Here is a 23930-nt window from a genome sequence, read left to right as displayed (position 1 = left end):
TGGGGGAAGTCTGGACTACGACCACAGTGACTGGCTCGCAAAGAGACTGGTCTGGATATATTTTGATTTAAATACAATTTGTATATTTTTTAAATTTTCTCTAATATCTATATCTATCATAAAAACCTTGTCCTGGCACCAGATCTGAATTTTTTTTTATTTAATTTTTTTTAAGGTTTTTGAAAAGTTCACTAGGGAGTCGACGTCGCTGCTGAACGAGCTGACGATCATCAATGATAGTGAAAAGAGCAGCTCGCTGGACAAAAACAAGTATGCATGCACACACACACACACACACTCAGTTTTTAGTGTACTAACAGTTGACTCAGGAAATTCATTGCTGTGTGTCTGTCTTGTCTACTTCAGATCAGCTGATTGTGCTCTTTTGCCATCCTTCGACCCTGAGACCGTCCTGCAGACCGGTAAATATCATCTTCCTACATCAAAAGCCCCTTTAGGACGCATGCACGCAAATGTGGAGGCATTTTCATGTCGTGTCTAAGATACTGTTCCTCACAAAAAGAGGGAGATATATACCAAAGAGGCTCTGAATATATTAGCTTCAGATATATATATTTTTTTTTTGCACAGAACGAGCATGTTGGATCACTTACCTTCGAAGTGCATTAGACTGCAGTGAAGTGGATAGGGCGGTCGTCCACTGGGTTGCAGGGTCGGTGATTTGATCCACCGTCTCTCTGCCACATGTCGAAGTGGGCAAGACGCTGAACCCTGAATTGCTCCAGATAGTTAGCCTGCTATCGGTGTATGCATTTGTGTGTGAATGTGAATGGTAACGTGGAAATGGGAACAGGTCTCCCTTGAAAAAGATTATTCGGTCTCAATGGGATTTACCTGTATAAAATAAAGGTTAACACGTTTTTTTAAGGGGTTATAACAAGTGTCAGCAGAATCTGCCAAGTCAAGTGGGACATTTTACACTAAAAATAAAATATACGAATAAGAAAAAATAAATAATTAATTAGACATAAATACATAAACTAATATTTTAACAAATATTACGAGTGGCTAGTTACAGAGGTGGGAAGTGGGGTGTCATAATAATACAAGTACAGGGTTATCCTAAATTCATCACGGTTCAAGCCCTTGCATGTTAATCTGCCTGGAGCTAACCAGACAGTGAGGATGATGGATGGATGAATGATGTGTGTCTGTGTTCCCTGCACTGAGCGGCCTGTGTCTTGAGTGTTTGGGCAGAGAGGTGAAAGAAAGGAGTCATTGTCCGTGGTGCCACCCTCTTCCTCTCTACCAGCTCCTTTCATCATGTAACGCCATGTACACAAACACTGCTGTCTTATTGTTTCACTGGCTTTTGTAACGGGGCTTTTAAAAAAACATTTTTTACACCCACCCGGTTGGCTCTGGCGAAGTGGGTTTTGGGCTGGCGTCAGCTGGATTGCAGGGTCGGTGGTCTAATCCCCCGTCCTCCCCGCCCTGCTGCTATTGGTGTATGAATGTGTTTGTGAATGGATGAATGTTTACGAAACAATTTTAAAGCGCTTTGGGTCTGTGAAAAAAAACAGGGAAAAGAGCTATATAAGTGGAGTCCATTGACCATTTCACCCCCATCTTTTGTTTGTCTATGTCTGTGTCCTTTCTGCAGGTCACGAGCTGCTGTCGGAGCTGCAGCAGCGGCGTTTTAACGGCTCGGAGGGCGGAGGAGGAGGAGGAGGAGGAGGAGGAGGAGGAGGGGTAGGGGAAAGACAAGGAGGAGGTGAGGAGGCCGCTGTTAATCACCCAGGTGTCACTGTGACTGTTGTGCTGCTCTAGCTAACACTACACTGATGGGGGGTTGAAGTAATGAATGGAGGTTTTTTTCTTTTCTTTTCTGAGCGATTGTTGTTGTTATGGATGAGCGGTTGAATGCAGTCATTCAGCTGAGCCGTAGTACTACACAGTGACTCAGACCGTCCCTGTCCTCACAAGCAACACAAACAAACTGTCCTCACCAGACTGAGTATAAGGCCTGGATGACAATACATCACAGTTTATGCAAACGTTGTCAGGCTCCTCTTTTAGTTTATACTGGAAGATTTTAACTTAAAGGTGCTACAAGGGACTTTTAAATATTTCTGAAACAGTGTAATTTTTCCTCTGATCATAAATTACATGTAGCAGCAAACAAGGGTTAATAATGCTCTTTTTATATCGTTTTTCTTAATGCCTTTGTCATGCGTACGCTCACCCAGGAACAACAGCTGGCGTAGTAAAAACACTACCGCTTTTGTCCACAGGGGGTGCAAGAGTTAACACAAAATCAGAGCACCTTTTAAACATGAAACATGCAAGTTGTATGTTGCTAAGCAGCCACACAGACTATGTTGTAGCCTATAGAGATTATGCTTCATTATGGCATCTTCTTCATGCCAGATCCATTAGAAAGTCTTTGTCCAAGTTTGGTGTGGAAGTAACTGGATTCAAAAGGCTTTAAAGCTCAACAGCCTCGTCCAACACATTTGGCAAGAATTGGAACGCCGACTGTGAGCCAACCCTCCATTAGTGTCGGACCTCACCGAGGCTCCTGTGGATGAAATGGGAGCCAACCTGAAATCTGCTGAATAGACTCAAACCAGAACAGAGAAGGCTATTTAAAGGTGCTCCGAGGAACTTTCAGTAATTGTTATTTCTCACACACCCTTTGGACAAAAGCTGTAGTGTTTTTACTACGCCAGCTGTAGTTCCTGGGTGAGTGTACCCATGACAAAGGCATGAAGAAAAGTTCCTCGTAGCACCTTTAAGCAGCAGATCAATGCCTGTGGTTTTGGATCGACACGTTTAACCATCTCATGTGGCTGCCATGTTTGAGTGTCCACATACCTTTGTCCATGTAGTGTACACAGCACAGCCTTAACTGACACCTTTAAAGGTGCACTATGCAGTTTCAGAGGAGGGGGATTTTTGAGGCACCTGGAACCAAATTTAAGTCTAAAATATCTTTGTAAAGAAAACTGCGGGCCATGCTGCTGTGAAATAGAAACCTTTCAGATAGCTTTCTGACTTCAAACTGTATTCCAGGGATCACATTATCTTCTGATTTTAAGTTTTTTTATTTAGTCATGAGAAAATACCTAAATAAATTCTTAGTTTTTCTGACACACCCAAAGTTACACAGTGCACCTTTAATGTCCTGAAAAAGGCACCATCACAGGAATTTGTCTTTGTACTATAATTAGACCAAGGGATAAAATGACATTCTACTAACTAGACTAACTAACCCTCCCTGTCTGTGTGTCCTCTGAGCAGGGCAGCCATGGAGACCGATGGAGGAGGAGCTTCTGGCCCAGCCTCAGGTCATGAAGCTGCTGGACTCGCTGAGGGAGCAGTACACCAGGTACCAGGAGCTCTGCAGGCAGCGCAACAAACGCAGCCAGCTAGACGAGATCCACGCCAAAGTCATGCAGGTCAGAGACGCACGCACACACGCACAAGGTCAGACACACACGCAAGCACGCGTGTACACACACACACACACACACACACACACACACTCACTCTCCCTTTTTATCTCTCTACGCTAAAGTCATGCAGGTTAGACACACACACACTCTCTCTCTCTCTCTCTCTCTCTCTCTATCTCTATGTCCGTCTCTATCCCTCTCTCTCTCCCTCTCTCTCACATACACACACACACTTGCCTATGTCACTTTTAGGGTATTTACATACACTTACATGCAGTGTGTGAACTTGATTTCATCACTTAACCCTTAAAATATTAAAACGTTTTTTTAACCTCTTGTAATTTACAGTACATGGTTTAAATAAAAATGAAAGCACAGTGTCATTTTTAGAGGCATTAATATTCTCATTGAACTCTTCTCAAGAAATCCAGAGGAGAAGTGGTGATGTGTAAATGTGTCGCCCACGCACCCGACATTACCCTCCTCAGTCTGACCTGATTCCTTTATAATCAAGGCTGTGACCCTCAGAAACAGTGTCAGTGATCAGCTCCACTGCCCTTTCGTTGTGTGTGTGTGTGTGTGTGTGTGTGTGTGTGTGTGTGTGTGTGTGTGTGTGTGTGTGTGTGTGTGTGTGTGTGTGTGTGTGTGTGTGTGTGTGTGTGTGTGTGTGTGTGTGTGTGTGTGTGTGTGTGTGTGTGTGTGTGTGTGTGTGTGTGTGTGTGTGTGTGTGTGTGTGTGTGTGTGTGTGTGTGTGTGTGTGTGTGTGTGTGTGTGTGTGTGTGTGTGTGTGTGTGTGTGTGTGTGTGTGTGTGGACTTTACTGCTCCACAGCACTTCAGGAGAAGAAGTCTTCTTACTGTGGTTACTGGGGGTTCAACCATTGTCTTGGAGATAAGCCTGAGGTTGCCACGGTAACGGCACCATGTCTGTCGCTAGCCTGGAGGATTTCATGTGTGTGTGTGGGGGGTTTGGCCTAGTTCTGGACCGAACTGTGTGTGTGTGTGTGTGTGTGTGTGTGTGTGTGTGTGTGTGTGTGTGTGTGTGTGTGTGTGTGGGTGGCATCACTGACCTGATAAATACAATTGGATGGTGATACCGAAACTCATACATCTGGACAGGCAGTCCCAGATGTTACTGTACGGTGGTGAACATTTCAACCAAATCGGAATAATTTTTTAGGATTTTGTGATTGTACCAGAAAAACACACAGGCTGCATTTTTATACAATTGTATCATCTTATAAATAAAAATATCCAATAATGTGTCATTTATGTTGGAAATATATAATATTGTTGAATATAAATATTTAATTTAGATCAGATTTTTAATTTAGATAAAACAATACAATGAGTAAATAATACAAAAATATATATATGTTTTTTTATGTTTCTAAGGGAATTCTGACATTCGTTTCTGGCCTTATCAGGGAAACCTAAAGTTTGAAGGAAGACTCCACCACGTCAGACACATGTTAAACAGTCAGCTGTCGTGATAAACGAGTTGCATAATAAAAAGTAGGGTCCACTGTTGTCGGAGCTTGACTCATAGTGTCTGGATACCACTGCCTCTGCTGCTTCAACATTGACCAGCATTTCTTAAAAACAATTAAAATGTTTTCTCCTCCAACTCCCACATGGTCAGTGATCATTAAAGCGCTTGAAGTAGAGTCTGAGGGCCTCCTGCTGGTCCCTCTAATGCACTGCAGCTCATTGACTATATACAGTATGTAAAGGCGCATCTAAAACAAATAGAATATCATGTAAAAGTCCATTCAAAAGTGAAACTTTCATAAATTCTAGATTAAATACACAGAGTGAAATACGTCAGGCCTTCCTTTTGTATTCATTTTGATGACTACGGTTTACAGCTCATGGAGATTAAAAAATCCAGTGTCTCAAAATACTAGAATCTTATTTATAATACAGAAATGTCCACCTTTCACAAAGTTTGTTTATTGTAGGTTAATTTCACTTTAAGTGTAATGAACCTAGAATATATGACAGTTTCACTTTTTGCAAGAAATTACAGAAAAAGATATTTAAATTTCTGAGGTGCAACTATACTATATATAGACTGAAGGAGATCCTCACAAACAAAATATCCCCTAGGTCCTAGTTGGCCTTTTGACTTGCACAGGTGTAAATAATAAAATTAATAATGACTTCATGAATTCCATTTTTTGCTGCTTTGGTCTCTCAGGGCCACATACCATTTCTCCCTGTATAGGAGATCCCTATATAAGTCTGTAATATTGAGTGTTTCCTCTCTCTGTGTGTCAGGTGGTGACCTGGCTGCAGGGGCCAGGCTGCGAGCTGTTGAAGACTCAGCAGGAGATCGGAGACTCCATGAGATCTGCTCAGGCCCTGCAGCAGAAACATGAGGAGATCGAGAGCCAGCACAGTGTAAGGACAACACACACACACACACACGCACGCACGCACACACACACACACACACACACACTCCACTCCATTTGGCAAGGACTGAACAGATTTTAGCGTTATATAAAGATTGGAGTTGATTTTGTCCATTGATGCATAGTGTGTGTTAGTTATGTTTTGGGTCCTTTAAGTTCTACTGGCTTGAGGGGGGTGCTAGTGGTGTAGTGGTTAGAGCGTCCCCCTAGAACCAAGACATAGCAGACCCGGTTTGAATCCGGCCCGTGGTCGTTCTCTGCATGTCATTCCCTTCACTGCCCCATTTCATCTCTATCTCTCTGCACTATGAACAAAGCATTGAAAGTGGCCCAATAATCTTTAAAAAGAAAAAGAAAATGTACTTGCTGTAAATGTGAGCATCTGGCTGACTGTGTGTGTGTGTGTGTGTGTGTGTGTGTGTGTGTGTGTGTGTGTGTGTGTGTGTGTGTGTGTGTGTGTGTGTGTGTGTGTGTGTGTGTGTGTGTGTGTGTGTGTGTGTGTGTGTGTGTGTGTGTGTGTGTGTGTGTGTGTGTGTGTGTGTGTGTACAGGAGTGGTTTGCGGTATACGTGGAGTTGAACCAGCAGATCGCTGCCTTGCTGAGCGGCGGGGAGGAGGAGGAGGTGGTGGAGCTGAAGGCGCTGCAGCAGCAGCTGAGTGACGTCTGCTACAGGCAGGCTGCTCATCTGGAGGGCCGGCAGAACGTCCTGCAGGCAGCACAGGGCTTCCACAGCACCACACAGGAGGTAACACACACACACACACACACACACGCTCATACACACACACGCACATGTACACACACATAAAATACACGCACATGCACACACATGCACGCACATAACACACACAAATACATGCATGCACACACACACAAATACACACACGTACACACACGTACGCAAGCACACTCACACACATGCACAACCATACACATAGCAACACACACACACACACATTAACACATGCACACACACAGATGAACACTTGCACACACACGCACACACACACATGAATACCTGCACACACACACACACACACACACACACACACACACACACACACATTAACACATGCACACACACAGATGAACACTTGCACACACACGCACACACACACATGAATACCTGCACACACACACACACACACACACACACACACACACACACACACACACACACACACACACACACACAATCTGTATCAGCTGCTGTTTGTGCAGAATGCTCAGACTAGAAACCCAAGGGCTGTTTTCAGTTTCATATGTTTGTGTTCGGTTCAGAGGAAGGTTAAGGATGTTTTGAGATTAACTAAAACAGAAAGACTGTAGGGAGGAGGAAACTAAAACAAAAACTAAAATATTACATAAACAATAGTATTTCTTCCAATTTTAGCAGCTTTTTCAGGAGGGTAAATTAATTTATCAACAACAGTAAATAAAAGCTGTGTGATTTATTCTGAGCAATCAAAACTGTGTGTGTGCGTGTGTGTGTGTGTGTGTGTGTGTGTGTGTGTGTGTGTGTGTGTGTGTGTGTGTGTGTGTGTGTGTGTGTGTGTGCAGTTGTCCCAGCTGTTGGACGGTCTACTGGGCATGCTCTGTGCTGACGTGGCTCCAGCCGACGGAGCCGCCATTCAACAGAACCTCAAACTGTTAGAGGAGAAACTGCAGACTGTCGGTTAGTGACCCTGAATTATAAAAGTTGTTATTGTTTTTTCTCTTTAAATATGGTTAATTAAATACATATGTACACTTCCGGTGCACACTCGATGGTGGGTCAGAATCACCCCCAAATAGCATGCTGATTTCAACACTAAAAAATCTCGGCCGGGTGTAGTAGACATCCGGGGTAGTTCTTAAGCATACTAAATCTGACCACAAGGATTGGGACATCCTAAATCTTTTTTTTTCTACCATACTAAATGGAAGAAAGTATGGGGATTGGAACACATACTTTGTCTCCAAGACAGTTTTTTCTGAAGCCTGGGATAATTTGGGGCTGTAGAGGGCGGATTAACACTTCAAAAGTCAAGTGTATTTTTCAAATTTACCGTTTGGGAATATAAAAAGAGGGAATTGCTTACTAACAAGATTCAAACTTTGGAAGAACTTTTGAAACGCAGCCTAAATGACCGTCTCCACTCTCCCTCCCTCCCTCTCTCCCTCCCTCCCTCCCTCCATCCACACAGAGGCAGGGCTGACCTCTCTGCGGCAGAAGGGGGCTCTGCTGATGGAGCAGATGTGTGGCCAGCCGACCTGGTCTCTGGAGGAACCCGAGAGTCCAGCTGGAGAACAGCAGGACAACGAGCAGCACATCCAGGCCGTCATGGAGGAGATGCAGCTGCGCAAACAGAGGTAGTAGAGCACTACTGCAAAGTTCAGCAAGGAGTCATCTAGGGTTATGTCAAACAGTGAGGCTGCTATGAACACGGTAGCCTGAAGGGGAAAGTTACTGTAGCAGCATAGGGATGTTAGAGAATGTAGCCTTTAAACTGTGTGTGCGTGTGCGTGTGCGTGTGCGTGTGCGCGTGTGTGTGTGTGTGTGTGTGTGCGCGCGTGTGCATGCGTGTGGTGTGTGTGTGTATGGGAAGGACATTTTTCTGTTCACACAGTGATATTGTGGGGAGACATACCGTTCTTTTTGGGGACATAATGGAAATCCCCATAACGTAATAATTACATTTTAGGGTGAACACTTGCTTTAAGGAAAGGGTAGACTTAGGTTAAGGTCAGGGTAAGGGTTAGGCAAGTGTCCAGGAAATGAATGTAAGTCTACGTAATGTCCTCGGAAGTGATGAAAACACTAACGTGTGTGTTTGTGTTGGACAGGTGTGAGGACATGGTGGACGTGAGGAGGCTGAAGATGCTCCAGATGGTCCAACTTTTCAAATGTGAAGAAGACGCTTTACAGGTAGGACACACACACACACACACACACACACACACACACACACACACACACACACACACACACCAGTAGTTCCTGTATTAATGAGATGATGCTCTGTGTGTGTGTGTGTGTGTGTGTGTGTGTGTGTGTGTGTGTGTGTGTGTGTGTGTGTGTTCAGTCAGTAGAGTGGCTGTGTGAGCTGTTGGACGCCCTGTTGAAGACTCATGTCAGACTGGGAGACGATGCGCAGGAGACCAGGACCATGGTGGACAAACACAGGAAGTTTGTGGACGTCGCTCAGGTAGAGACTCTCCTGGATATTACTAATAGTCATTTGTATTGTAATAGTCAGTGTATTATTAACATAATGACATTCATTAAAGCAGCCGCCCATAGAGGCTCAGTCCTTAGAAGCAGCAGACCACGGGTTCAAATCCGGCCCGTGGTCGTTCTCTGCATGTCATTACCCTCCTCTGCCCCATTTCACCTCTGTCTCTACACATTGTCTATTAAAAAATCCTTGAAAAGTATTTTGTTCTCGTCCTCCAGAGCACGTATGACTATGGCCGTCAGCTGCTGCAGGCCACCGTGGTCCTGTGTCAGTCTCTGCGCTGCACCACGCGCTCGTCCGGAGACACTCTGCCCAGACTCAACCGCATCTGGAAACAGTTCAGCGTCAGCTCCGAGGAGAGGCAGCAGAGGCTGGAGCTGGCCCTCAACTTCCACACGGCCGCAGAGAGGGTAAGAGAGAGACTTCACTTTATCATTTGTGTCTTATTATATTATCAGCTGATATGGGATAGATAGTAAAAATTGGTGTGATGGGGGGTGGGGAGAGAGCTTGTGGTGTAGTGGTTAGAGCGCCCCCCCCCCCCCATAGAGGCTCAGTCCTCAGAAGGAGCAGCAGTCAACGGGTTCGAATCCAGCCCGTTGTCGATCTCTGCATGTCATTCCCCTCTCTGCCCCATTTCATCTCTCTCTCTCCCGTCTAATAACGAATAAAATGCCAAAGAATAATCTTTAAAAAAATAATAATAAATTGGTGTGCTTGTAAAAGCAGCTGATCAAATGTACATCACATCAATGCAGTGACATGCTAAAAGTATACATTTACCTTCAGTTGTTAATTTTTTACTGTGTTTCAGGTCCTACAGCAAGAATGTTCGGATGGGGAGTCTCTGGATGAAGTCGACTTCACAGGGAAAACTCTGCTGGACAGACTGACCTTGCCGGTTATCTTCCCTGATGGGTACGTACTGTATACACACACACACACACGCACGCACGCACACACACACACACACACAAATCTGTTTCTGTCACTTTGGAGGACATTGCATTGACGTACTTTCCCTTACCCGTGTTCAACATCGCGTCGCTTACTGTGTTTGTGTGTTTCTGTCGTTTGCTGCTGACTATAAACGGCTGCTATGAGAGTGAAGCAAAACAGTATATTTGTGGGACCAGAACTCTGTCATTTGATTAAAACTAGAAACGTTTGCATTGTTTTGACTTGTGTTCCCTCATTGTCAGTAAAACAAGTACACACACACACACTTACAATATATAATACAATCTCCCTACTCATTATGTTGTGGTTTTTAGGACGGAGCAGTACTTTGGGAGTCCCAGCGAAACGGCGGCGGCGGCGGAGGCAGTGAGAGAGCGCCTCATGCTGGTGGAAGAGAGGCGGCTCCAGCTGCAGGAGGCCGGGGCGCATCACAACGACCCCACAGAGGAGGGGCTGAACGGGCAGGACGCGCGGCTAGAGTCCATCGGAGAGGAACTCAGTGAGAAGGAGGAAGAGCAAGAGGAAGAGGAGGGGGAAGGGGAGGAGGAGGTGGAGGTGGAGGGAGAGGGGGTAGTAGGCCAACAAGATGAAGACTTGGAGAGGGCTACGCAGGACTGCTAATGGATCGCCCATGACGACGCCAAACCGAGCAGCCTTAACGAAGCTCGTTAACCAATGGGCTGCAGATTTTATTCCCACCCTGAAAACCTCCGATATGTTCCAAGCCAGGAAAAAAAGCCCGAGATTGTTTGGTTGCTACTTCCGTCTCATTGCAGCAGTAGGTTCTTCTCACTGATGGTTATCTCTCTTTATATTAAGACTACAGTTCCCATCGGCCTCGCTGCTTATTATACCCCTCCTCAAAGAGGATGAACTCGTTGGATGTGATATTTCTCCGTTGTTTCTTCACTCCCATTCAGCCAGAGACTGTCAAAGCTTTACCACTAGAAATTCCTCGGGAAGAACAACGCCCTCTAACGTTTTTTTTTTGTCTACCGTAAAGCGATTGAGAAGATGTAAAAAATACTGGAAGCATTTACTGGAATGATTAATATTCTCTGTTGATGACTGACGCTCGACTGTAACATGATCAGTTTGGATAAGAAAATGTCCGCCTAATGTAACGCCTAACATACCATCCTCTCCTCCTCCTTCTTCCCAGCATGCCTTTTACTTCATCCTAAGTGAGTGGAGCTTCCATGGTGCTAAACATGGTTACAAATGTTTCTGTCTGTGCCTCATCCGAATTCCTGTTACTTTTACGTTCAAGTTTATTTCTGCCGAGTCGTGGGCAGCTCTCAGACACTTTCCGCTTGGCCTTGCTTTATACAAAGAAGGGCGTCTTGTGCCCTTTTCTCCATGGGTCCAAATATACTGATTCGTGTTGCAAATGACCGGACTGTCAAAACTCACCTCAGCACCCTGTACGTTTGAACAACATTCAGGGATATATACGTTACAGCGTCACTGCAAAACGTTACGGAAGTATGCTCAAAAAAGTGATTGAGTGCCAGCCAACACTGATATTGCACTAATCAAAATAACCATACCATACCAAAATGTAATTCCAGCTGGGAACATCAGCTTAGAGGGTTCTAGACCTGCCAAAAAGTTAAATACATTTGAATTGCATAGTTCTTTTTTATACGTAGCCCAGAAGGCATCATGGGAAAAAAAACAAAAACATAGGTTGCTTTTGATGGCACTCCAATATACAAACTAGCGCTCATTTGCCGACATGGTTGCATCAGAACAAGACTGATTCCATTTTCTATTTATTTTGCATTCTTGCATTCAAATCGTGCTGTGATTGGTTAAAACATTTTTGGACCAATGACTGCTGCTGTAACTGTAACCGCTAAATACTGTGTCCTGCTTTTATTGTTCCTCATGACATCAGTATGACATCATGCTCTAAAATAAAGAAGCGTTTTGAAGTCGCTGTCCTGGGGTGAGTTTTATTTCTTTGTCCTTTGGTAAAAGTCTAAAAGAAGAACAGAGTTATTCTAAAACACAAATAAAACATCTGCTATGTATACCCTGTGTGTGATTATGTTATAGTCTGCCCTCTACCGTTTTCAGATCTCTAATTATATACCATTTTCCAGCAAGGCAGCACTAAAAATACTTTCTCCAGTAAACCAGCTGGTTCATGTTGGATATAATTGGCCTTCTCAAACAATCCGCCACAGTCACTCATTCTAATACAAAACACAAACACACACCGCTACTGTATTTTTCAAAAAGTTTATTTAACAAAATGTGTTTCACCATTTTCCACATTAACGGTTTTAACTTAATATTTGGATGGATTATTTTATTGTTTCTTAAATAGACATTACATAATAACGTTTTAATACACACACATTGTTTAACCTTATGGCACTCAGTACTGTACCAGATTTTTAGCATTGATTTAGAACACCTTCCACTTCAAGGCGACTGTCCAACTTTATTCACACATGCACACAATTATAAACCCCTCAACTCTATATTCAAAACTCTTGGTCGACAACATTCATATTTATATATTCACAATTTCAAAGGTAAGTTTAGTAACCCTGTACGTAGGAAATAAACTATCATAAAAGTATATTGTTTTGCCTTCGGGAGCAGGAATTGATGCCATGTAGTGGTTTAGATGTTGATGGAGCATCCAGCAGTACAATGGAGATCAAGCACAATGCGATGGAGGTCGTTAAAGTGTTCATTCAGAATGTAGTTTCATCGCTTAGACTCGTCCATAAGGTCTTTGGCCTCGTTGATCTTTGCAGCCAGGTACGGTGACCCACCTGTGCAAACACAAACACATTTTAGTTCTTAATATTACTCATTTGTTTCTTGTTAGGTTTTAACTCTACAGTACATTGCACACATGTGTATCATGCCTTTTATATTTACAGTCCCTCCTTTAGGACACTGACCCTGCTTTCCAATACCCATACTTTCTGCTATTTAGTATGGTAGGAAAAATATTTAGGATGTCCCAATTATTGTGGTCAGATTTAGTATGTTTGAAAATACATGGGTGTCAACTACATCCGTCTGAGTTTTTTTAGTGTTGAAAATCAGCATGCTATTTGGCTGATTCTGACCTACAATCCAGTGGCATGAAGTGTAAATGTCATCGTTTGTGAATGTTGTGAATCGAGAATTTAGTCAGTGACATTATTTAGTAAAAAATAACATTTCAGATGTTCTCACAAGTTCATTTTCTGCGATTGAAATTGTACACATCCTCACACAAAGACAGGAATTCTGATTCATTTATGGAGCATCATTATCTGCAGTCTTAAAGCCATCTGAATGTTGTCACTTGGAGGGTAACAGATGAAGCCTACCTTTATCTGGATGGTTCAGGACCATGATCTTCCGATGAGCGTCCCGTACCTTGGCCTTAGTGCTGGTTGGGCTGAAATACATGACACAAATTAACACATCAATCATCAATGTCCTCTGAACAGCTTGAGAAATACTGAAGGACTGTGAACAAGGCTATAAGTTCAAAGATAACACTAAAGACATTTTAACTACTACACCACGTCTTGTATTACCTGATGCCTAGCACAAGGCTGGCCTCTCGTCTGGACATCTTCTGCTCAAAGCCTCCTTTGTAGTACGATGAGAAACCCTTGGGTGACAGAAAGAGATTAGAGCTTTAATTCACTAAAGTCTTGGGGCCCATCCCAGAAACACAGATTTTTGTTACATTTTACATTATTCCCATAGAAACATTGGAAGATTTTTTTCTTCTGGCCCTCTCTGCAACAGTACAATGCTGACTTCTGCTACAACGATGTCTCCCCTAAACTCCATAAGGTAACACACACTAACTATGCCTAAGTACCCCATACAACCCCTTCTCAAAACTACTGAACTATCCCTTTAAGTAATTACTCACTGCTGCTGTGGGCATCTTCTTGACCGTTTCAGAGAAGACTTGTCCAAGAGGCTTCCACAGCTGGAACGCATAGCGACCTAGAGACCAGAAACATTGTGTGTTCAAAGCCAGAATAATAATACTTATATAAATATTGTCTTGGTAAATGACTGTTGTATCAGTATTCTTACCTGCAAAACCTGCAGCAGCCACACCAAGACCGACTGCAATCAGAGTCCCTCCCTGTCACCCACAAAATAATAATTCAGCACAGTTATCATACTGGATTACACAGCTCCTATTACACAGATATATCTATCTAGCCATCTATATATTTGAATCTTAAACTATGTACAACAGTCTATCTTTCCATCATGTCACTCACTAGCTACAATAAATAGATAGGTGTTTAGTTTAGCTCCAACGTGTTCAGCTGTTACGCATTAATATAAGAATTTTATAAAATGTCCTGAAGGCTAATTCATGTCAAACTGTTTAGAGGACTACAAATTAACACAATTTGCTACCTAGTGTTATCTTAAATAGCCGGCTGCTTCACCTGATGCAAGGCAGTGACGTTAGCGGTCATTGCGGTTCAACACGCACTTTAGCAGGTTATAAAACGACTTGTTTTAATTTGAATGACAACACAAAGCTCTCAGGTTGAAAACAGACACTCACCAGCCGCCTGTCTATATCTGCGTCGCTCCTGGCGTTTGTTCTTGCAGCATATTCAGGATATCGCATGGTGTCTCCTCCATCCACGGTCACTCCGCCGGTGTTCGCCATGTTGCCTCAGCTTCAAACGTCACGCGATTATGATTGGGTAACCACAGAACATCCGGTTGTAACATTTTCAAAATAAAGCTGTGCGCTCTAAACACTACACCACGATGTCTTATTTTTGTTTTTATAGGCCTATTTCTTAGCCCCTGTAAATATCTTTGACATGCATCAAGTCTGAATTGTGCTATAGAGCAGCTACTAAATCCATTGGGATTTTCAAAAAGGTTTGCTAGAATTTCTGAATTAATCTGATGTTATTTTATGTTTTGCCACTAGATGGAGCCATTGAGACGTGAATCTTGTGGAGCTGTAAAATAGGGTTGGATATTCTCATACATATGACAGTAATTTGGTGTATTGTGCAGGAAGTTAAAAAAAAAAGTCAGTATCGTATTTACGTGGGTTTGTGTAGGGCCTATATTTGGGTTTGCATGTTTTTTTTTTTTTTTTATTTGCGTTTGATCTGTTTGTGTTACTTTATTATGCTTCATTTTTGTTTTTCTTGTTCTGGTCATATCCATTGCATGTTTTTTTTTTAATATATATATTTGCTTGTGTATTCTTGTGCTTGATATGTGTTTGTATTTGTGTTTCTCTTTGTGCTTCTGCCTGTGTGCTTGTGTAGGCCTACAGGTGTATACTCTGTGGCCCTTGTGGACCCTCGACATGATTAGGGGTCCAGGCAGCAGGAGCCTCGGAGCAGGGAGCAGCAGCAGCGGCACACAGGAGCTGATGTAGTCCTGGAGCCTGGAGCTGCTTTCTATTGTCCAGGATAATTGGATTTGGTCTGGGAGAAGAGATGGCTGCCAGTGAGAGGCTGCGATCATTAGGTGTGAATGAGACGTGTGGGCTCAACACACGCACGCACGCACGCACACACACATACACGCACGCACGCAAGACACCAAATAGGCTACACTTGCACGTGTCAGCACGAATCCAGATAAATCTGAAATTTCTATCCAAACACACAATAGAGAGGAATGTTTCATGATGCAACGTCACAAAGACACTATTAGAAGTTGTCACCTTAAAGCAGCCCCGTCCTGGTTGGGTTAGTTTTCAGGCTTCTAGCTTCACCCCAGGCTTAACAATCAATCAATCTTAAAAGGTTGATGTTTTTATGGCTGGGGTTTGTCCATTTTTTTTGTCCATTGACAGATTACAAGGGGCAAAGACCAGGCCTGTTGTAAATGCATTGTTATTTTCTCCCTTCACTTACCTGTTGTGGCAGTTGTAGAAGTGCCAAACATGTCATGAGTGAATGATAGGCTACTGCATCAGACCCTAATGGATAGCCTCAAGGTTCCATTTGCCACTTCTACTAGCATAACACATCTGAAGACTAAAATGACAATCCCTGCAACCCAAATTGCATACTTTTTATTTTTACTATACCACACACATACTGCAGCTGCCCGTAAAAAGTATTTACTTTCGTGCAAGAGTATGGATACAATTGGAACATATATGTCATCATAACTTTGCTCCTTGAACATGGACCTTCTTGCTTATGTATTTCAGTCGCAGTCCATTGTTATTCTCTCTTGGAGGCTCAGTCGATATGACTAAACTTCCGCTGTGCAGATGAAGTTGGGTCAGAACATTCCCCCCAAAAAAGGGAAAGCATGCTGGCTTGCATACGGTTACAAGGCCACCGTATGAAATTAGGGCATCTAGATATTTCTGTTGCATTCTGCATTTGACAAACATGTACTGGGCCATCCTACAGTATATTTTTTCCTGGCATACTAAATAGTATAGAAATATGGTTATAGGAACACACAGACTATCTAAGGTTTGCTGCATCAATTTTTATCTTATTTCCTCAAATAACGGTAATATCTCGAATCCAAGAAAGTTATAGTAGTTTAATATTCAGTGGGCCTTAGTTTTTCAAGTTGGACAAATCAAGTGGGTAACTTCTATTGTAAAGTCTTGTAAAGTGTTCTGCTGAAACTTTATACTAGCTTCACATATATTTTCAGCAAACGAGGTCTGCATATTTGATCCAGTATGAACAGGAGGAATAATCAGAGCAGGCAAAACCTTGTTCTATGTTCACATGGGCAACCTGACTATTGTTTTAAAACAAATGAAACCCATCCTTTAATCAGTAAATAACAGCAGCGCTCTTTCTCTTACACAAATACATCTATTGAATATCGGTGTTGAAAATGGTTTCAATTATTGTCCCTATTATTAAACCTCTCAAATAAAGATTTATTATGCAGCAGCACACGTGTACCTTTAGAGGAGAGCAGATTATTTGCATATTAAAAAATTGGCCTGTGTGTGTGTGTGTGTGTGTGTGTGTGTGTGTGTGTGTGTGTGTGTGTGTTCGTGTCCAAGTTCATCTCAGCGAGGGAGAAACATTAACCGGACACGCACGCACACGCGCAGGGGTTCCCATGGGAACCAAGCAGCCACTCTGCTCTTCAATAGCGAGTGAGTGAGTCGAGGTAGATGGCTATTGTGTGCTGTGTGTTTGGGGGGTCGCGGTGGCGGTTCGAGAGGGGTTAGGGGGGAGCAATATTAAACAACGCACTAGACAGATGAAAGCACTGCACGTCCTTAAATCTAATCATAATTTAGTCATCACTATGATCAAAATAAAGAAGGACATTGGCAAGAGTGACAGGACAGAGAGAGACCTGAGTGCACGAGTCAAGGGAAAGGAAGGGGGGGGGGGGTGAGATTGCTGCTGGATGGAAAATGATGGAGCCTCACGGACAGAGATGGTCTTATTCTTAAAGTTGATGCTTATTTGTTGCATCAATCCCTGTATATCCAGGCGCAGGCACTTAGTCTAAAAGGATTTCTAAAGCTCAGACGCAGCCACGCACTGCTGCAGAGAGAGAGGCAGTGGGCTCGGTCATAATAACCAGTGATACCTGGACTTCCATTCATGCCTTTTTTTAAATGAACTATTATGACAAATCAAATTACAAAATATGAATGGAAGAAAGGATCAAAATCTAACATAGTCTTCTCCGATAAACAATTATATTTTCTGTTTTCACCATGGAAGTAGAAACATATTTGCTTTTATTAGAATATAAAATGCATGGTCATACTGCATCTTGAGATGCTGCTGTCTTTATTTGTTTGCTTTTGCTGTTTTTGTGATTCAACAAATTGAAAAATAAAAGAAACAGAGGAAAGGAATATCAGGAGATCATTGAAATCTACCAATTTAAATCGGAGACATGCAGGTCTGTTATCTTGCAACAATGCTGCAGGCAGAGTAACATAGTGGAGCCCATTAGGGCGACCTGGCCCTCCTCTCTTTCACTGGGAGAACTTTGGAAACAAATGCAGACAAAGAGCATTCAGAAAGAGAGAGAGAGAGAGAGAGAGAGAGAGAGAGAGAGACAGAGAGAGAGAGAGAGAGAGACAGAGAGAGAGAGAGAGAGAGAGAGAGGAGGAGGTCCAACTGGGGCTTTCAAAATGGGCTTTTGAAAGCTGATAATCTTGGTTTGGAGCGTCTGATGCTCACAAATTTGTACTGATATTTGGAATCTCAAATTTGCTGGATGAGAACTATAAGGACTTTTTTTTAGACAAAAACATGTGTTAGTTAAACAAACATACCAAAATACAGTGTTTTAAATAATCCATCCCTAATCTTGTTGGTTCTAAAATAATTTTTTTAGAAAGGCTTATAATAAACACTTGATGAAATGGAAACTAGATGTACAATGTAGGCTATATCTTTATTACAGGACCTTAAACCACCTTAGTCCACTTCAGTCTTTATTGTTCTTAATTGATGCATATAAAATAAACAGATCTGCAATCTATCATATCAGCACATGGCAATACTGATCTCAGGGTGCAGCAGTGCAGAATACATCCAAACATAGTATAACCCCTATTTAGTGTTCTTAATTTTTCTCAAAGCCAGAGTGGTGCTAATTATACCTGCTGGACACAGATGTCATTCAGATCAAATCAATTGAACTCCTATAGGCAAAGTGTTTTTAATATTGATATTGAAAAGTATTTTATTGGCCAAACACATCAGGCTGGAGGGGAATGACTGTGTCCCTCTCACTGGGTGCATGGGGCAGCCTCAAGCAGCCCATTAGGGGGAAACTATTCTCCACCCCTGCTTTGTCCTCTAATCTCCCGTCCTTTCCCATCTTGGTCAGATTTGTCTGTAAAGACGCGTGTCACGACCTTTCTTTGTCAGACTAAATACATGCACCACCCCCTGCTATCCACCGGGGTATTGATCAAGTCTTTTAGGGGTTTTCTAAATCTAAATCCCATTTCACGATAATGAAAATAATAGATAAAGCCCTAACGGAATCGCATTACACAGAAAGGCATTAGTGAGAGGCAGAGAATGTGTGTCGGGAAAATTTAAAAAGCTTATAATACGATTATGTTAAATGATTTTGATACACTTGCAGTGTTGAAGTCACTAACTGAATAACATGGTGTTTAGGCCTATATACTGTGTAATGCATTGATAACATTGTGTCTACTGTATACTGTTTAACAAATATATACTATTGTTTATTATTGTATTTTTATTATAATATTAATGTTTTCTCTCCTTGAATTATAGTTTTTGCAATTTTTTTTTGTCATTCTTGTTTTGTTTTTTTTTGTTTTTTTCCTCTTTTCTATACACACTAAATGTATGTCAGTTTGTGGAACTTCAAAAACTTATTTTATAAAAATATGTTTTTAAACTATTGTGTATTCTGAAAACTGTTTAATGTATACATAACTTTGTGTATAATGCATAGTCTAAATACATAACATTGTGTATAGTGTATACTTACTGTGTAATAAACCAATAACATTGTGTACAGTTTTTGGCATACCAATCTATAAGGCGGAACCTTTATTCCGTAGCCTCAGTTGCGTTCAGGGGACTTAATCCCTGACGGACTGTCAAAATGACATAGTGGTAAACACAGTAAAAGGTGAGTCTCTGTTTACGTTTTCAAGCTCGTCAACGGCACACGTTTCAGCACAAGACAACATCAGCACAGGTCCCCGGTTGTGTGAAGGCTACGGCTTCAAGTGAGCGAATAGTTTTATCACCTATTAAAGTGACATTGATCAAGGATGGAGAGAGGCTAGCGTTAGCTGCTAACTCACTAGCCCCGGCTCCATCACATCACATTAGCCTGGGGGATAATCACAGGCCTTATTCTGTCAGTTTTCACAGCATTTCGTTATGTTGTATATGTTATTATATACGGCATGTTTGTGGTGATAAACAGGAGTAATTAGCGAGTTAAGCTAATGTAGCTATCCGACAGACTGACCGTGGCTTCACCTCTGTCAGTGTTGTTTACTGCTCTATGTGCTGACTGTGTGTTTATAGATGAAGGTGCTGAGGCTGCGTTTCATTGGTGATTGAACCTACTGGTCTTATTACACTTTTTCATTATTGTCTTGGATTACGTCAGATTTAAAGATGAGGTAAGAGTTAAAGGCAGAGGACCAGTGATGCGTTCAAAGTCTTCATGTTGAAGCTGCAATTATATATTATATATATATATAACTTATATTTGAAAAGTTCTATTAAGATTCATTTGGAGTATTATTAACGTAAACGTTTCACTTTACAACTCTCGCGCAAGTGTAGCTTTAATGCATATGTTGCTATGTTATGATCTTGTATTCTGTGTTTGTATATTGACACTATTGGGCAAAATGATTACCAATTATAAATGGTTGAATATATTTTTGGCTACTTTTTAACAGTGGAAATTATTGTTTCAGTTAGATTTATACACACAATTCAAATATATTATTTTGCATGTAAATCTGCCATACTAATGGGTCTCTTGTCATGACTGCAATCTAGTATTTAAAAATTTCAAATTATAATTCCCTCCTTTTTTTAAGAGGATAAATCAGTCCTGCTATGATCGAAAGTATTCTAATATTGGCTTGATATGTGACGTGTGTATATAGTCAGCAGCAGGTCAGTGGGACGCTCCATGACTAACTATGACGAGGCGCTGTTTAGGTCAGAGCTGTGCCTGCAGGCGGATGATGTCATGGTCATTATGTTGGTACATGTAATCTGATATGTGTGTGTGTGTGTGTGTGTGTGTGTGTGTGTAAGAAGGGAATAGAATAGAATAGATAGAATGTTTGTACAATGTTCGATGTAATCGAACTGTTGGCCCCTGTATTCTCCTATAACACACACACACACACACACACACAAAAACACACATTGTTAACGATATGTCATCTTAGTAAGGTGCACTTTTTAGGACTTTTTTATTATTTTTTTTACAAAACATTTGTTTCTTTGGTTTATCATTTTGTGAAATTAGATGGGAATTACGTTTTAAATTATATAAATCAAATTTAAATAAAAATTGATTTTGATCAACATTTAGAAAATAGCATTTGAGCAGGTCAGCAGTTTCAGTTTAATGTTGAGGCAGTTTACAGGCACTGAATGTCCTGGTGCTGTGAAAGAGTGGACTGTAAAGCCTGACCCTGCCATGCGCATAATGCATATAAGTTAATAAATGCCCAAATAAAAACCATTAAGAGCATCAAGATCGCATTGATAACTATAATGGCAATATCCTCCCTTCCCTTGTATCCTCTCCAACAAATTAACATGGTTCAATTGTAAACATTCAATGCATTGGCAGCCTGGCGCGACTACAAATTGCATGGCAGTGATGTAATGGCCTTTAAATAATTTATATGTGCAGAAAAGTAAAAGAGGGCTGAGCTGTGGAGGAGAGAGGGAGGAAAATCAATGAGAGCGAGAGAGCACAGATGAGAGAGAGAGACACACACACACAGACAGAGAGAGAGAGACAGAGAGAGGGAGGAAAAAGAGAGAGACAGACAGAGAGAGAGAGAGACAGAGAGAGAGAGTGGATGGATGATGGGAGAACCCCACCCCGGCCTGCTTCCTCTCTGCCTGCCTCAGTCCACTGATAAGCGGCCGAGCAGGAAGTCAAGTATTATTTCTTCGTGACATGTGTGAGAGGGAGGTTGACCGTTTTTTTTCTATTTGTTATTTACGAGGAATCTTTTAATTCTCCGGTCTCAGTGTGAAGATGCTGTAGGTACAGTAGGTAGGTCAATAGTTTGATACTTGGGAGTTATTGTATTAACTGTATAGGCTTTGTAATAATCATCTTATGAAACTTTTCTCTCGGCAATTTTAAATTTCAAGAAAGAGCCCGGAACGTGACTTGGGGTTTTTGTGTGTAAGATAACCGCTGTGTTCTCATCTGTCAGCTGTATTTCTATTATCTGCATCTGTTCGGCATGTTTCCTCTTTTACTAGTTCCTCTTTCTCTCTTCTCTTTCTTACAGTGAAGTCACATATAGTCCCCGTCTGATGACATCACAGCCACCTGACGGGCCAATGGAACACCAAAAAGGATAATTTTCACACGCTCCAGTATTCGAGTCTCACCAGCAAAGTGTGTGTATCTGGCAAAGTACGTAGTGTAGTTTGACACCCAAATTGGCTCCATTCAGGGGGAGTCCCAGAATAGTGCCTGGAGTCATGTGTAGCTCTGGCATGAAGCCTCAGTAGCCCCCCCCCCCCCTCCCCGAGAGGTCGCCGACTTTTCCTCCAGAGCGGGACAGGACGCACAGCAGCTAAAAAGCCAAGACTGTAACCCTGGATGAAGGCTCTGTCCTCACCACTTCCTATTTTGTCAACTTGGATAGTACTTGGAGCTGACAGCTAGTTTTGTGGTGTGTATTTGGACATGTGGATGCTGCTAACAGGGCATTCGCGCCTGTTTTGGAAAACAAATTAATCAAGAGACGTCTAGCTCCTAGGAGGAAGGCCCCAGTCATGGAGGGTCTGGAGCAGCTTGACGTGGTGGGCGACATCAGCCCGGCTCTGGAGGCCACCGAGGACTTCATCCACTGTATGGACGGGATACAAGGCCAGGGGCCAAGCCAGGCTCAAACAGGGGCCCGCCAGCCTCCCAGGCAGCCCAAACAAGTGAGACAATCTTCTAATAGTATATTGTTTGTTCATGTATTTATTATTCATTCTCTTAATCTGCTATCATTTTACTATGATAGTGGACCATTGTATCCCCTCTGTGACCATGTTGGGTTTGAATTGGTCCTTGTATTCTTGTATTCTTGTATTTCTGTGTTTGTTAAGTTTCTTTATTTGTCAGTTTACACACGGTACATCGAAATTAATTCTTTGCATATCCTCTCTGAAGTTACCACACTTCGGAGGGGGTCAGAGTGCAGGCTCAGCCATAATACAGCGCCCCTGGAGCATTTTGGGGTAACATTTCTTGCTCAAGGACACAATGGTAGAGCTGTAATAACAGCCACCACTAATTTTACAAATAATACCTCCTGCCGGGGATCGAACCAGCAACCTCACGATTACTGGTCGGCCCACTTTCCTCTAGGCCATCCAACCAACCGTTTTTCAAACCAGTTTCCCCCTTTTGAATTGAACCTTATCCTATCCTATCCTATCCTAAACAGATGCAGGAGGTATCCAGTGCGGCGCTAGGGAAGCTGAGCTCCAGCGGCGTGTGGAGCCTGCTGGCCGGTGAGCAGCCCGAGGTGGGTCCCCTGGGCCTGGCCTGGGCCGATAACTTCAGCGTGCTGGGGCTGGGCATGGGGGTCGGTCTGAGGCACGGCAAGAGAAGCCGAGCGCGGTCCACCAACGACCTGGCCGCCCACAGCAAGGAGTGCACCACCACCACCAACCACACCTCCACCACAGCAGCAGCCAACTCCTCCTCCTCCTCCAACCAGGCCTTCAAGAAGGGACACAGCCGCTCCCGGTCGGACGTCCACTACCGGCCGTCTATGTTCACAGACAACGGGCTGCCCGCCGTGGACTGCAACACTCTGAAGAACATGATCCTCAACCACCAGCAGGACGGTGAGTTCATATTAGTGAGATTCTGTGTGCTTTCAGTTTGATCTAGGAAGTGGGTGCTATGAATGACCAAATCTTTAGTTTTTTATGATAGAGCTGAAAAGAGTTTGACCGCCTTTTATACCTTATTATCATGGGCAAATAATACTTATTTTTCCAATGTATAAGCTGCAAATTCACTTAGTTTTGATAAATTCCTGTGTTTTCTCTCATTTGTATATTTCATCAATTCTAATGTTTCTCCAAAAAATCCGGCTCAGCCAGAAGCAACTTTTAATGTCAGATACAAAGTAACCCCTCCATTTGTATTGAGATGGCGAAAGACCAATCAAAACCTTGCAAACACAACCCAAAACCTCTTCGTGCAAAAG

General features: G+C 42.5%; 3 protein-coding genes across 3 annotated transcripts in view; 2 read left to right on the top strand and 1 right to left on the bottom strand.

Annotated features, from left to right (window-relative positions):
* Positions 1 to 11943, top strand: part of sestd1 (SEC14 and spectrin domains 1) — a 21815-nt gene extending 9872 nt beyond the window's left edge. The window contains exons 6-19 of the mRNA XM_080037629.1: positions 1 to 49; positions 176 to 270; positions 367 to 422; positions 1625 to 1735; positions 3265 to 3422; positions 5698 to 5820; positions 6385 to 6579; positions 7395 to 7509; positions 8021 to 8186; positions 8661 to 8742; positions 8900 to 9022; positions 9271 to 9462; positions 9867 to 9970; positions 10327 to 11943. The exon at positions 1 to 49 is cut by the window's left edge and continues 65 nt beyond it. Coding sequence (XP_079893755.1) covers positions 1 to 49; positions 176 to 270; positions 367 to 422; positions 1625 to 1735; positions 3265 to 3422; positions 5698 to 5820; positions 6385 to 6579; positions 7395 to 7509; positions 8021 to 8186; positions 8661 to 8742; positions 8900 to 9022; positions 9271 to 9462; positions 9867 to 9970; positions 10327 to 10633 — 1876 coding nt within the window. The 3' untranslated portion in view covers positions 10634 to 11943. The remainder of the gene's footprint in view (positions 50 to 175; positions 271 to 366; positions 423 to 1624; positions 1736 to 3264; positions 3423 to 5697; positions 5821 to 6384; positions 6580 to 7394; positions 7510 to 8020; positions 8187 to 8660; positions 8743 to 8899; positions 9023 to 9270; positions 9463 to 9866; positions 9971 to 10326) is intronic.
* Positions 11944 to 12243: 300 nt separating this feature from the next.
* On the bottom strand, positions 12244 to 14699 carry dnajc15 (DnaJ (Hsp40) homolog, subfamily C, member 15). Its single transcript, XM_080038749.1, has 6 exons — positions 14574 to 14699; positions 14084 to 14135; positions 13914 to 13990; positions 13567 to 13643; positions 13354 to 13424; positions 12244 to 12804 (listed from the first exon to the last, which is right to left on the bottom strand). The coding sequence occupies exons 1-6, from the start codon at positions 14679 to 14681 to the stop codon at positions 12737 to 12739; spliced, it is 453 nt and encodes a 150-aa protein (XP_079894875.1). The 5' UTR covers positions 14682 to 14699; the 3' UTR covers positions 12244 to 12736.
* A 7795-nt stretch (positions 14700 to 22494) lies between these two features.
* The window catches only part of plekhm3 (pleckstrin homology domain containing, family M, member 3), a gene marked incomplete at both ends in the record, with an annotated part of 31709 nt that continues 30273 nt past the window's right edge, over positions 22495 to 23930 (top strand). The window contains 2 exons of the mRNA XM_080037478.1: positions 22495 to 22647; positions 23157 to 23562. Coding sequence (XP_079893604.1) covers positions 22495 to 22647; positions 23157 to 23562 — 559 coding nt within the window. The remainder of the gene's footprint in view (positions 22648 to 23156; positions 23563 to 23930) is intronic.

Source organism: Ammodytes marinus, assembly GCF_949987685.1.
Source record: "Ammodytes marinus genome assembly, chromosome: 12".
Classification (NCBI taxonomy): Eukaryota; Metazoa; Chordata; class Actinopteri; order Uranoscopiformes; family Ammodytidae; genus Ammodytes; species Ammodytes marinus.
Note: the sequence above shows the minus strand (reverse complement) of the source record. Positions and strands in the feature narration are given on the sequence as shown.